Source organism: Myripristis murdjan, chromosome 3, assembly GCF_902150065.1.
Source record: "Myripristis murdjan chromosome 3, fMyrMur1.1, whole genome shotgun sequence".
Classification (NCBI taxonomy): domain Eukaryota; kingdom Metazoa; phylum Chordata; class Actinopteri; order Holocentriformes; family Holocentridae; genus Myripristis; species Myripristis murdjan.
The window spans coordinates 9053172-9068689 of NC_043982.1; the positions used below are offsets into that span (position 1 = coordinate 9053172).

General features: G+C 41.2%; 1 protein-coding gene across 3 annotated transcripts in view; it reads left to right on the forward strand.

Annotated features, from left to right (window-relative positions):
• The window catches only part of lmo1 (LIM domain only 1), a 29113-nt gene extending 15765 nt beyond the window's left edge, over positions 1-13348 (forward strand). For 2 of the 3 annotated variants that reach the window (XM_030044637.1, XM_030044647.1), the window contains exons 2-4: positions 934-1147; positions 11219-11344; positions 12833-13348. In XM_030044637.1, coding sequence (XP_029900497.1) covers positions 934-1147; positions 11219-11344; positions 12833-12938 — 446 coding nt within the window. In that variant the 3' untranslated portion in view covers positions 12939-13348. Of the gene's footprint in view, positions 1-905; positions 1148-11218; positions 11345-12832 lie in introns of those variants that run through there. The other variant, XM_030044628.1, reaches the window with a different exon arrangement.
• Positions 13349-15518: the final 2170 nt, after the last annotated feature.

Genomic DNA, 15518 nt, shown 5'->3' on the forward strand with positions numbered 1-15518 from the left:
TAGTGCTACAGAGGGGAGCTGCGCGCCCCTGCCTCTGTACCAGCAGTGGCCTGAGGGGGGCTTTTAGTCCAAACACAAATGTCAACCACACATAGACTATTAGTGTTTAGTGCAGTTATTAAATGGACTTTATTTGTCCTTTAGGAGGCTAAAAGGCGCACTTAAAGGGGACCTGCGTGACAGCGGGGCAATTTGTGAGTTTGGTTACTTAGGCTCGCTCGTTGCAGACACATGAGCACAGATAAGTGTAAAAGGAGGAAAGGTTGTAATGCTGGGAACTTTGTGTGTGTGTGTGTGTGTGTGTATGAGCGCCTGTCTTCCTGTGTGTACGTATGAAAGAGAGTGAGTGCATGCTGAAAGGCACTTAGGCCATAACATATCTCACTGGGGTCTGGTAGCAACGTTTTTGTGGTCAGAGGCTTTTTAAAAGGTTAATGTTAATCTATACCAAACAAAGCCCATGAGAAGCTTTTACAGCTGTGGACAGTTGAGTGAAATGAGCTTTGATGAAATGGTAGGTGACTAACGTACTACGCAGCATGCTGTAAATACCACAGAAAGCAAAATAAAAACATTGTGCCTTTTCAATCCTTAAAAAAAATAAAATAAATAAAAATACAGGCAGAGGTGCCCCCTTTTCTCTGACGCCTGCCGCTGGTGATCATGTAACTTTTGCTCCTTGTATTACGGCATGTTCTTGTGGAACGAGTAAGTCAGGCCTTTGTAGTCCAATGTGACCTGTGTGCCTATCTACATGGAAGACTGTTTTCTTTAATGCATATGAAGCAGGGAAGGCAGTGTGCTGTGGCCGTGTGCGAGGCCGGGCTCCGACGCCTCAAGAAGCAGCCGCCTTATCAAAAAGAGAACATGAAAAGTCACTTGTGTTCCTGGGCCGTAAATCACGCATGGCTGTTTGCCTCCTTATCGCTACAGGTGTGCCGATGCTCTCCGTCCAGCCCAAAGGGAAACAGAAGGGGTGTGCTGGCTGCAATCGCAAGATTAAAGACCGCTACCTGCTCAAGGCCCTGGATAAATACTGGCATGAGGACTGTCTCAAATGTGCCTGCTGTGACTGCCGCCTGGGGGAGGTGGGCTCCACCCTCTACACGAAAGCCAACCTCATCCTCTGTCGCAGGGACTACCTGAGGTAAGAAAGGCACACAATCAGCCTCTCCCCCTCTCACAGCAAACAGAAAAGCCGTGCCACATCAAGGGCAATGTCACAAGAAAGGAGCATAAAGGTATCTGGCTTGCTGGTGACCATTTGCTGGTTTGTGGTCAGGCTGTGCACATGACATGTAAATGCACAGAACATCGATCCAAATGGCCGTTGAGAGTCCTCACATTGTGTGTTACGGCATGGCAAAAAAAAACCAGAACCTGCCGAGAATTACAGCATGGCAATCTGCATCTAGTTTGATATTCCTTTATGCTCTTTTTGTTTGCAATCTGCTTCCACTCAAACAAAATGCATAAGAATAAATGGAGCATTTTTGAGACAATCCAGTGTGTTTCTGAATTCTCTCACCTGGAAAAAAAAATAATTCAAATACTGTACAACTTTCACTAAATGTCTGTTGATAAATAGCAGCTCATCTCTTACTGCAGTATTCTGCTAGATCCTGATTTGCTGATGAATAAATAATAAACTGTCCCTAATATACTTAAAATACAGCTAAAGTTATTAGTGAAAACTAGCTTGTGCAGCAATCAAAATATGCATCACGCTGTCATGATGTTTCTGTATCCATGCATTCGGTAAACAAAACCCACAGCAGGTCATTAAAGTTTAAACAGGAGAGTGGAGGGAGCAGGTAAGGAGAATATATTATAATAGTTTGTTTTCATAATATATATTATTCAACACGAGCATCTGGATTTTAATGTCCAGATGAAATAAATACCTCTATGTAAAGGAGGTTTGGTTTTATAAATGACGGACTATTTTGATCTTTGAAACAAATAAACATCAGGAATATGACTTTATAGTTTACATAAAAAAATCAATTTTATACTATCATATGACTGTCACCACTTGAAAAAATGAAAAGCTTTAGGCATCTGGATCTGTTTTGGATTTTAAGCTAAATTGAACATTTTTGTAATATCCATTCATCGGCAAAAGATGAAACACAAGTCGTCAGTGGCACATAAAAAGTCATCGCTAATCACAGGAAATGGGCCAAAAATTCAATAACAATACTATCATTTAAGACGTCTCCTGTCACCCACCTGTGCTGGCTCTCCTTAAAGCTCTCTGCATAGATTTTTGTTTTGGACACTTTAGTATTTCTAGAGATTTTAGACGTTGTTTGTGCTCATGTTGTCGTAGATAAAGCAGCTGTTTGTTTTTCCTGCAGAGGATATTTATGCTGAGTAGATGTCAGTTAAGCCAGAGATCCATTATCATGATGTGCTGATTACACTCAGCCATTGATCTGATGATCCCAAGCCTCAAACATCACATGTTAGTGTCATGTTTGCTGTGCATTTTTTTTCATGTGTATGTGTGTGCGTGTGTATAATTTCATTTGATCTATGTTCACATGAATACAGAAGTCCTCCATCATGGCGGAGCCCAGGTCTCACTTGCACTCGAGCTGTAGGCTGTGGGAAACCTCCAGGCAGGCTTGTTGCTGCAGGAGTGTCTGTGGCTCCATGTTTCCCCCCCTTCAGTTTCCCCTGCCATCTGCTTGTTAAATTAAACATGATCATTTCCTGGGCGTTAAGTCACATTCCCAATGAGATCCCACCATTTATCCGAGAGGGAGTTCCCCTGGGGCCGACTTAGGGATGCCGCCGCCTTAGCACCCCCCCTCCTCCTGAAGCTCCCTGTCCTGTGCTATCCTCCCCCTTCCCCATTCTCCTCCTGCCCCCTTGTCTCACCACTCCCTCGCTGATACTTTCAGCTTACTGCTCTCCACTGGGGTTGGGTCAGTTCAGTCAGATAAGGGGTGTAGTCTTAATTCTAATTTAATCGAGAAAATGTTAAAAGAAGCACAGCTATCGTTTCAAATCACTTCCAACATTAAAACTGAATAGAGCCCAACTCTTTGCTCATACCCGTGGATCTCGCTTACACCTCGCTCGTCTCTCGGCTCTGTCCCTTGTCCTGGCAGGAGCCTGCAGGCCACCCGAGAGGGGCTTAGTGACTTGGTGTTGAGATAGGCCATTACCATCCATCAGTTCCCACCCGCAGTTAATGCTTTTAAGATGCAGTGAGAGAGGCCCACTGAGACCCACTGTTGCCCCCAGAAGGGGCAGATGGTGCAGATGAGGTAATAATAAATGGACGAATGACAAGGAAAGGCAAAAATGATGAAGCTCAGAGTTGCACTTGTGACTTGGCAAAACAGAGTCTGCTGAAAGGACTGCGCCCAACCCGCCACCCCCCCTCAGCATAAGTGCCTAACTGTCTGGAGTAAACTCAAGCGAGATGAGAGCAAGCGATGACGTGAGAAGGGACAGGAAGGTGAAAAGTGTGTTTTTTTCTTGCATGTTACACCAGTTAAATGAAGGGGTCAGTGATGAAAGGGGAAAAAAGCAGAGCAAAACATAAAATCGTGAGTAGAAAATACTAAAATAAGAATGAATAAAAGAGAAACAGAGATCGCTCTCCCATTCCACTTGCATGCTCTTCGGCCCGAGACAAATGTACAACACTTTAATGGCTAGAGCTGCTTGAGATGAATCCTATCACAGAACAAATTCAAAACTTTGCGTTACGTGCCTGTGTTTTTCAAGTTTGTTGTCTCCACCTGGCTTCAGTCCCCCTTTCCGTTCCTTGTTGTGTGTAGTGGGTGAGATGAAGGCTCCCCTCACCTGCAGTAATGAAGCCTCCTGCACTTCATTAAAGACAAGCGGGTGGATCAAACACACTTCGTTTATTTCCCTGGGTTTGGAGCCCTGCCATGCTCACATTAATTATTATAGGAGCTCCATCTGTGTTTGTCCTTCAATGGCACTAGCAACTTCTTGAATGCACTTATGCTGTTCCTGAATCTTCCACCTTCACGCACACAAACACACACCTCCCTTGCTGTACATACTAACATCTCCTAGACACCAACAAAAAGTTTAGGACTTTTTTTTTATCTTCCTCACATTGGCTTCCCTCTGCTGGGAAAGAGTGGTTTATTAGCCACACTCTTCCATTATAAATGAGAATAATAGATTAATTAGGCGTTTCATTTCTGTCTGGGGCCCAGGATCAGATGACTTCATCACAGAGGGGTGACAAGCTAGTCATGTTTTTGATCACCAAGACCTCAAGCCTGGAATCATTTAATCTTCCACTTTTCTCAGAGAGGACATAATAGTCATCCACTTATCAAAATGGGGTATAATTAACTGAGAGAGGAAGGAAGGAACTTTCAAGATAACGAACATTATAAGTTATCCACGAACCAGTGAAATAGCAGGAGTAAGATGATAGTTCCATCTGGATGTGACTGTTTTTCAAATCTGTCCTTTCTGTAGTACTCTGCTAAGGAAAACAGTTGCTCTCCTTCCATAACAGCTGCTCTTCTTTGCTCGGCACATTTTTAAAGATCTAAACAGGAACGTTTACACTTTCAAAAAGACATAACTGTTAGGGAAGGTCAGAGCATGCAATGCATGCATTAGCAGCTTTTCCCCTTTATGAAGTCTGACAAACCCTGTGCAGACAGCGGGGGAAGTCTCAAAGAGCTCCGAGAACAGGTAGAAAACTTAAAGAGCCAGAGCCCAATCTGAGGGAAGCAATAAAGACAGGCAGATGATGCGTTGTGGGGCCTTAAGGTTTTGAAGCTAGCAAAGTCTCACATTGAAAGAGCTAAATCAGACCCACTCCTCTCTGAAGATCCATTGTAATAACACAATAACAGAAGAAGGAGAACGACAGAACTCGGTTTCTTTATCTTGGTGCTGTCCAATTCAGCTCCCAACAGCCTGCATCAGTTTAATATAAACTTCCTGTACAGCTGCACAGAGTTTTTATTTTAATGACTGAGTAACAGCTATTGTGAGGGGTAGAGCCACATAATTCCCATAGGACGTGCAAATGAGGCAGGGTTAAGATGTATATGCATTTAATTAAGGGTGTTATAATGCATTTTCCAATGCGGAGGAGCTGGCATGTGAGATGCAGTGATTGCAAAGACTTTATTTCCAGATTTTTCCAGACATTAAATGATTTAAGTCAGTGGGTAGAGAGAATTCAGGCTTCACAGTTGTAAATGCAAGACCATTAGACTCACAACAAAACAATATGCGCATAATTGGACCTAAGCCATGATAACAACTATTGATCTAATTTCTAAAGCCTATAATCCAGGGCAGACTGATGAGGGTATTAATAATCAAATATTTGGTACACTAAAAAAACCTAATTCATGGTAACCTGCAGTCTGGGGTTAATATCTACTAAACAAAAATAATTTATTACTGCTGTCCAACATTATTGTGGTACACATGGAGTAAGTGCTAATTAAACAGCAGAAAGTCACCTAACGACTGCCTGTGCCTGGGTTCACTTTGTCTCATATTATACTCTTCAGAAATTCATGACATAATGTCTCACAGGTTGGAGGGGGGCATCCAAATGAGCACGGCTAACCCTCTAATCCACTTAAATTAACCACCAAGCATATATTTTAAGACTGGGCTTTTTGTGCTTCAAACCCTGTTACACCACTGATGGCTGATCATCAAAACATTACAGAGCCGGTGTATGGTGCAATACCCTCATATTTTCTAGAAACTCAACATTCACACTTTGTTTAAACAGTAACGCTGGAAAAAATGTGTTGATGTTGAATTTTTTTTCCACCGCCCTTTTGAGAATATTGATTTATTTAATCCAAATGACCAGGGAAATTGAACTGCATGAGCCACTGCACTCTTACAATACAAGACGTGTCATAACAATACATGGGAATTCTGCAGAAAATAGTCCTTTCTAATGAAAATATTCTATTCTAAATGAAAAGAATAAATGTTTTTTTTTCTGAATATAATCCACATCTTTGTGTTCTCTGAAGGCCCCATTTGAGTGCTGTGAAGCATATCATGTAAAGATAAAACACTGTGGCAACTGTATCAACAGGGCTGTGTGTGCGTGTGCATGTGTGTGCATGTGCGTGCGTGTGAGTGTGTGTGTGTGTGTGCGCCTATCTGTCTGAATGGTTTGCTATGGAATATCTAATTATGGAATCAATTGAGTCATCAGAAAATCTTAATCTTTGATGTGCCCCTTGCTATTTGCAGCGTGCTTCAGCTAAACAATTAATCAAAATATTATCAAAAACTACAATATGGCCAAGTGCAATATCCACATCCCAGAGGCTTTTTGATTAAGATAAAATGTACCACAAAATACCATCATAAATGAAGTATCGTGGAGCTACAGAGACACCTGGGACAATAAATTGTATTCTTCATGCGTAAGGAAACATGCCTGTTCGGTGCAGACCCCATCCAAAAAAATCGCATCATCATCATTTTAATATTTTGTTCTCTGAAAATGAAATGTATGACGCAAAAACAAGAATTTCTGCTAAAATCGCAATTGCAATCTCTGTCTAAACAATCGCAATGTGTTTTTGGCCTAAAATACACCACAACATAATGTGGAAATTTCAGGTGCAGAGGTTTTATTTCCCTCCAGCAGGACCTGGGCTGCTTTTAGCATGAAGCAACACATAACAACAAGAACATGCACAAGTAATCACTTAATCAGGTGTCTTCATAGGGTGTGTCCCCACCCTGAGCCTACAACATACAGTACACACTCTCCCTGTGCACAGACTAGACTAGTGGTTTTCAAAGTGGGGTCCAGGGACCCCCAGGGGTCCTTGAGGGGCGTCCAGGGGCTCCTCAGCAAAATGAGAAATAGTTTAATTTCACTGTAATTTAATTCACTTGAAATTGTAATAATGCAGAAAATGCATGAGGGATCATTGAAATGTTTTCTTCATTTGGTTTAATCTCATTACGACTTGTCAGCGTTCAAGTACGACATCTAAACGATTTAACAGTAAAACCTGGGTAAATTTACTTGATTTAGTTCAAAAACATGGGAAAAAAGAAAATCTGCAAATTAGCAAAAAATACTAGGAACACTGACAAAAACTAAATAAATAAATACAAATAATACATACATATACAAAAAAAGAAAATTACCAGAAACAAAATTTTAATACATAACACAGGTTTTCATACATAACACAAACCAAAAGATCTCTTGAGATACAGCTTATTGAAAGTCAACTTGGGGGTCCAGACTGTGAAAGAGTTTGAAAACCCCTAAAACAGGCAATATCGATTCCATAATGTATGCTGAAAATAGATTCTCCCAGCATGTGAAACACCTTCTGGATGGGGGTGTTGACGCTGCAGGTGAGACCACTCCCCTCAGTACAGAAAACCCCTCAGCACAAGATGAAGATGATCACATGGTCTCTGGACTTTGCTTGCTTTGGCATCTCCGTCGCCATCAAAGAGCTGCGTGACCCCACTGTGCGGTTTGCCAGGAAACTGTACCCCATTAACTTTATGCTCACTCTGTGTCCATCATCTAGGTCTCAGCATTTGTTTACTGTGTTTTTGTATCTCTCTCTTTCTCTCTCTCTCCCTCTCTCTCAGATGATATCAAAGGCCCTGATGATTATGTTTGCCTCTTTAGCGAGTTGCAGCGTGAAACAGGAGTTAGTTTTAACCCACATCAGTTCTAACTATAGTTCCTCCCGGGCTGTTCCACACGAGACCATTGCAGGGGTGCTTCCACTCTCATTGCTTTCACCTTCACAGGAACGGGAACAGGAGAGAGCGGGTGTAATGTGTTTGAACAGTTCTCTCAGTCTGTAATCTCCTCTTTGCACAAGGAGCCCAATTAGGCTGTATGCTGATGCCATGTTATTAGGCAGACACATCAAGCCTGGGCTAGAGGGCTGTGTGTAATGCAGCACACTGAATGGGACCGGCACGCAGTCCTAGGTTTGATATCCAATCAGAGTGCACTTTCTTACATTCCACCTGGAACAGGGCACGGCATTGTGAAAGTGGAGCTGGAAAATTCTCTCCCTCTCAGTGCCGAGCGTCTGCCCGTGACAGTGAATCACAGAGCCGATCTGCCGACAAGAGGCAACCTGTCGCATCAGAGTGGCGTCTCAGTCTGATTGTAGTTCAAAGATATGGAATCAGGCCAGCATGGATGAAGTAGATCGCTTCATGATGTGAAGATCCACTTACTTTCCAGCTGATTCAGAGCAACCAGCCCCTGTTAAGGAAAGGCATCGTGGTACAGCAGCGCTCATTCTTAAACTTGAAGCCGCCGCAAGACCTTGTACAATTGGCAGAATCCTTGTTTCCTTTTTGGAAAAACACTTTGAAAGTACTGCACAGTATAATATAGAGATAACAGCACCAGCACACATAAGGTGTCTCACTATCTTGCCTTCTATCTATCTGTCTTATGACTAATTAATTTTACACAGATATTGCGATTGTGATGAGTCACGATTTTAGCAGGAATGATCATTGTTGCATTATATTTTTCATTTTCACTGAGAATGCTCTTAAAATGATGATGGTGTGATTTATTTTTGTTGTGGTGTGCGCCAAACAAAGATGTTTTGTAGGCCAGAGCGTCCCATTAGCACCATAATACTTTATTTACAGTAAGGATTTGTCATACATTTTATCTTTATCAAAAAATTGCAGCTCCTGCAATTTGGATGCTGCACTTGGCCATTTTGCGATTTTGATAACGTTTTCAATTCATTATCTAGCCCAACCCTGTCTCTTCTCTTGCTGCGGGGCAGGAATGTTTGAATTAGGGCTGAATAATTAATCAAAATATTCTTGAAATTGCAATATGGCCAGTATCCAAAGCATTGTAGCTGTAATTTTTTGATAAAAACAAAAAATGTGTGACAAAATACTATTATAAATTAAACATTGTGGTGCTACAGAGATGCCCTGGCCTACAAATCACATTCTCCTGATGCAAGGCAAGAAAACATGTTAGTTTGATACAGCCCCCAGCAAGAATCACACCATCATCTAATATTTTTCAGTGAAAATGAGAATTATGATGCAAAAACAATCATTTCCACTAAAACGGTGAATCCAATCGAATTTGCTGTATCACTCAAAATAATTGCAAGTTCAGCTCTGGTTTGTATGTGGCGTACCTTGTTGGGTGTATGTAGACAGCTCTGCAGTGCTGAGACGCTCTAAACAATTCTTTGTGTGTTTCATAATGCAGCCAAAAGGTCAGGCTCTACCCAAACAATATTTGGCTCCCCGGTTTGCAGAGGATACACACTTGGCTTACACAGCTGAAAGGCGAAAATTGCCAGAGGTGTTATATTCTCCTTCAACTAAGGGTGGAGCTAAGGGCAGCGGTTGAGATGGGTTGGGATAAGCCATAAGGTTGTCTGAATGTCAGGCTCTGGAAGTGTGTGTGGCTCTCGGGGCTCTTCTGTAGTCTTACTTCCATGAGGGAGAGGACAAACAAAGCAAAGTAGAGCTCAGGTTTGAAGCAGCCTGGAGCTCAGAGCCAAGCACTTCACTGTCATCACTGCATAGGTTCCTCAGGTTGAGATGTTGGGAGGCAGTTTTAAATAAGTAAAATAACCTCAAAGTTAGGCTGTCAGCATGTACATAACCATTCTAATGTCATCAAATTTACAAAACAGAGAAATCACAATTGGCAATACTTTGCAGGCAAATATGATGTTGTCACATGTGCACATATTTTCTTCAGCTCTTGTAGTAGAGCTTTGGGCACAGGTGATAAATATTTTGATCCATTAAAAACAACAGAGAATATTACAGGTTACTGTAACATAATGGAAAGCAGGTCAGCTCCTACAGCTATGCTCAGTTTTTACAATGAAATTTCTATTTGCTCTTTGGCCCAAGATAATGTGAGCTGTTTTTTTTTTTGTTTTTTTTTTTAGACGTGTTTCAAAACGAGAAAGGAAAAATCAGTTTTAATAAATGGGTCTCTGCGGAACAAACAACATCTTTGGGTTGCACAGGGCCCTGTGGGTGGCAGATGTCTTCTGTATAACAACATATTTTACTGAAACAGTAACCAGTTGTAACAATGTCTCTGTTTAACACCCTGTGAATCTCTCTCATGGAACATAACAGCCTTTCTCCCTCTGTTTCTGTCTCGCTCACTCCTCTGGGGCAGTGGCCCCTAATTAGAAGCAGGGCGGCTGGATAGATGTTTTCTATAACAAGGTGAAAGCAACTGAATGGGACGAACACAAGCGAGGCAGAATATCAACACTGTGACTCTTCTGTCTGAGCCCTACAACTTTGGGGAGAAGTGTTTAACATACTGTTGGAATGGCAATCTGCTGTTGCCTTATCCCTTCTTGCAAAGCTGTGAAACGGTCCTTTTCCCTCTGCAGAATATATAAATCTATCTGTGATTCAGAATCTCCAAATTAAACATAGGGGCAGGCGGTTGGAAAATGAAAATGTAAATCTGACTGAGGAAAGCATTTGAGTTCCCTTTGCTTTGAGGAGAAAAGAGATCTACACCAGTGCCTCCTTGCTCTGTTTGTGACCTTAATCATTCGGCTCCCATCTAATAAGCTCAAACGAGTAGCCGCACAGTTTGAGTTGTGGCTCTGTCTCGTGCACTGCCAAACATTTAGTTACCTCTCCAAGGTTACACCTCCCTTCATTTCCTCAGACTGCTCTCGGAGGGGAGAGAGGGAGAAGGAGCCAGAGATGAGATCGAGCTTGTATCTTTAAAACAGAAATCTTTTGAACTTGTGACTACATTATAGAATTGTGCCTCTTGTGTAAAATACAGCTGGCTTTAGTTGGAGCTACTCTCATTAGCCGCTTTCGTTTTTTGAGAGGAGAAAACTTTCAGCCGTTCACTCGGTTCGCTTCAGACCTGTTTTCATTGCCTTTTGCAACGTGCTAGGGGAAAGTCTTTGAAGAAGGAGATTAAAACCATGTGATCATTTTAATTAGATCATTAGCCAAGAATTAAGATCTATGTTTGTAACTCTCATTAACAAAAATACCAAGTGTGTGCCAAGAAGCATTTGTGTATTACATTCAGCGTATTCAGATTTTGCCCCGTTTCCCCTTCCTTTTCAGTGCCGTTGCTATCGTTCTTGCTGTCATTACCTTTTTGTTTGCTCTTCTATTGCATCAAGGCAAAGGGAAGGTAGGTTAATCTCTGTCTGTGTTCTCTGTCTTTCAGGCTCTTTGGTACAACGGGGAACTGTGCAGCCTGCAGTAAACTGATCCCAGCCTTTGAAATGGTGATGAGAGCCAGAGATAATGTTTACCATTTGGACTGTTTTGCCTGTCAGCTTTGTAACCAGAGGTAAGAATAGAGATCATAACTGCGCAGCAAGATTGCCTCTTTTTCCCCCCCAGATCTCGAATGCAGTGTTAAAATGGCCATTAGCTTAAATAGGAGAAGCTGTTGAATAATCTCCCTCTTAAGGTGCAACAGATTTTGCTCTGTTTGGCGACATTATTGTAAACCACAATCTGCATGTTTGGGGGGAGAAAAAACAGGAAAAATTGGCTTGCCTTGCCATTTTGTAAGCACAAAAGTTGTTGTATTGCATTAGTAATGCTCTACTAATTATTTTCTATTCTGACACCATGCCAGCAGTTTGTCCTTGCTTGCGACTAGAGCTGTGATTATAAGCTAGAGGGGTAGAAAATTAGTGATACAGCTGTTAGGCTAGTGCCCAGCCTGTTAAAACTTTGCTTTATTGGTGGAGGAGCTCACCAGCAGCTTGAGCTGGAAGGCAGGCTGCTGCTGCATGAGGGAGCACGGACTTACACAGGTGTGAAATGGTGTTTCCATAGAGATACTAATTATTACCGAATTGTGAATGAGCACAAAGCCCCGTATGATTCAATATACATAGAATGTGACATACTCAAATATTGCCTTTTCCCATTAATAAACCGTCTATAATGGAGCAACCCTGAGAGCAGAACTTTCTTTGCATGCTTGTCAGGGGTGCTATGACCCTGTTCCTCCACACAGCACAAGCCCATTAACCTTCTGCAGGCCAGATCTAGTTACCATAGTGAACACCTGCTGTAAGGGAATTATGACTGCAGTCTCTCTCCTCAGCTGGCAGACATGAAGCCAGGTCTCATCTGGCACAGCATTACCATGGCCGTGACTCTTCCACCAGCCTGGCACATTACTAAAGCCAAGCTATGCTAAGCTACGTTCTTATCTTCGCCTCCCTTCAGTCACATTGTGGAGCCGTCTCCACTGTGTCACACAAACAAACAGCAGCATAGAAAAGAACATCAGTCGAGCAGGCTGCTATGTGTTATTTTCCCTCTTCAGTTGACTCTGAGACTTTAGAGGGAAAACATTCTTGAGCACTGGCACCAAACTGGTGTGTGAAAAGCTCACCCTGTGGCAGAGTTTCCTTGAAAACTCTTGCGGTGGCTGCGCCTTTTTTGCCAGGCCTAGGAGAGCTGACCTGCCTTTCGTCGGGTGCCAGCGCTCTTGTCTGCGCGCTTTGAAATGATAGGGTTTTTAATCCACTTTTATTTGAAGCCTTTACACCTTTATGATGACCATCAAAACGGGCTTTGAATCACCCGGCAGAGTACAGTGTCACTGCGCGTCAGGTAAAAAGTTCTGAGCCAAATGTGTGCAATCAAACGAAATCAGTATTACCTGCTGATCCTGTGTGCGGCGTTTTCACTTGCCAGAGGAGAGCGGTCATTATCAGCCAGTCAACACACATCACTTTGTCAGGATGCCAGCAGTAATCGCCTTTGTCTTTTTAACGACAGTTTTGCCTCTCTGTTTGTGTTTATCCCCCAACAGGTTTTGTGTCGGGGACAAGTTTTTCCTAAAAAACAACATGATTTTGTGTCAAATGGACTATGAGGAGGGCCAGCTGAATGGGAGCTTTGAGACACAGGTTCAATAGTTGGACCAGGTGGCAGCAACAATCGGCTCCACACTTACACACAAGATGGATGTTCTGCTGCACTTGGAAAGAGACAAGCGTCTGTCTGCTTGCCTGCAATACTTTTTAAGACCCCTTTATCAGTCCCTAAGGACTTTATTGTAAATGTACTACTTTTTGCCCCTCCCACACCCCAACACTGAGCAGTTACAAGTTTTGATGTACAGTTGTGCCTGCTTAGCTGAGCACTGTATTGCTTGTATGTTTTGTGAAATTTGTTTCAGGTTTGTTTTATTTTTCTTTTCCTTTTGGAAATGGTTCCTTGGAGGGTATGTACAGTCTGTTTTCTCTGTATATATAAACTGGAACATTTATTTTATGAAATGTAATGCAATTTTATTACTAGTGTGAATTAAAGATTCTTAAATGTTCATAGTGAGTTTTTTTCTCTTGTACCAAAAACCAAAGTTGTTGGAGGAGGTTGGCCCATGTGTTGATATGTAATCATGTCTCCAAAACCGCAATGCTGTAAAACGCCTTGCAAGGGGAAAAACATATTTGAAGTCCTTTTTAAAAACATGATGGAACAAAACAAGTTTTATTACATTTTACAGAGTTCTGATGGAATTAGAAATGCTGTTTAAAATGAACTAAATAAGATTTTATTTGGAATAAAAGAATGCTTCTCCAAAACTGTGTTGTTGTGAACGTGCAGGTGTCATGAAAGGGAGTGAGTCGAGCCGAGCTTCTCTCTGTGATTCATGCTTCACTAATTGCCATCTGATTATGAGGGTGAATTGGCCTGGAAATGAAATGCAACAGCAAATAAATTAGAGAGAGAATAAATGCTCATTGAGTTTGAGCTCATTCAAACTCATCAGCAACAGAAGTGTGGAGCTGTATTAAAAACTATTTTTCCCAGATGACTATGTTAATGGAGCTGTGTGACACTGTCTATTTATCTGATGAGGTTATATCTCTGGTACACAAACCAAGAGCCTAACGGGAACAACAACATACCAAGTGGTAGAGCCGTCACATATTCAACAGATCAGTAAAGTGGCAATTTATGTGAGTGACTATGCACGTGACGTGTTATAATTAATTTATATAAAGGCTGCATGTGAACACTGACAATTTTATTTTTTACATTTCAAAAAATGCGTCCATTTGAGTAAGAATATGTTAAAGTTACGCTCTGGAGCTAATGTGATATAAACCAGTGGTTCTCAAAAAGGGGGTTACATGTACCCCTAGAGGTATGTCGGAGTACTGCAGCGGGTATGTGTGATTTTTTTTTTTTTTTTTTTTTTTTTAAATATCAGACATGTTTAATTCCTAAAATAATTAGCTCATGCTATAATAAATCCAATAAAAAATGTAAATGTAGGTTTGATAAATCACATTTTACATAGGTTTCCTCAAGGTGTAAAATGTGTGTGTATCTAGTTTTGATCTGCTGCCGTGGTCGTCAAGCGAGGATGTTTGTTCAGTATGACTAGAAAGCCAGGCCAAAAAACAAAACAAAAAAAAAAAACAAATCAAGAAAATGGATTAGTGGTTGAAACATAGCAGCGATACAGCTGAAAACAACGAGAAAGACGTGAAAAAGAAGCAAAAATAGAGCAAAATAAAACAAAATATCATCAGTATCAGGTTGTTGATTCAGACACCGATGGCTCTGGATTGGACTTTAATATAGGCTTTTTTTCTACTACAGTTTTTTTTTTTTTTTTTTTTTTTTTGCACTGGTCAGGGCATACTTGGCTGAAAATGACCTTTCAAAGGGGGTACCTTATTATAAAAAAGTTTGAGAACCACTGATATGGACTGAAAATAGCAATAGTGACACCAATAAGCGAAATGTGTACATGTGATTAATTCATGTATTTCAAAAACGTGTCACAGATCAGATTGGCTCATGGACACAGAAATGATATTAATTAATGCTATTTAGGATTCATTTCTGACACAATACTGTTACATTCTTTATTATTCTACTTTTGATTTTTGTCTACTAGTTGTAATTCATGGTTTACTTGGCTTTGAAGAGAAAGGCAGGCTTGTGTGCAAAGAGAAAAAGAAACGATGGGTGCACACCAAATTTATGCTCCCAGATACAATACAACCACATGTGACTGTTCGCCCGACAAAGACCCTGCTTGTGGTCAAAATGTCGCATTAAAATAGTATTTGGGAGCATAAATCCAGTGTGCAGACACTCTGTCTTTTTCTTATTTTGACTTTGAGCCAAAACAAAACTAAACTGCATTGATTTTATCATTTACAGTCTACATTTAGTTCTATTCATTATGAGCAGCATTGGAGTGCAAACTATTTGGGAAAACAGCTCAGCCAAAAAATATAAATAAATAAATAAATAAATAAACATCAGAGACTTTGACAAACAAGTTCATATGACACCAAGTAATCAGAGAAAGCAAACATCAGTGCTTAATTATGCACTTAATTCCTCACAAGAAACAGGATAATATGCTTCACCAAATAGGCAAGGTCACCAAAAAAAAAAAAAACATAAAGGTGCTTGGAGCATATCATCCATTTAATAGCCGGTACTGAGACTGCTTTAAATTAAAAAGC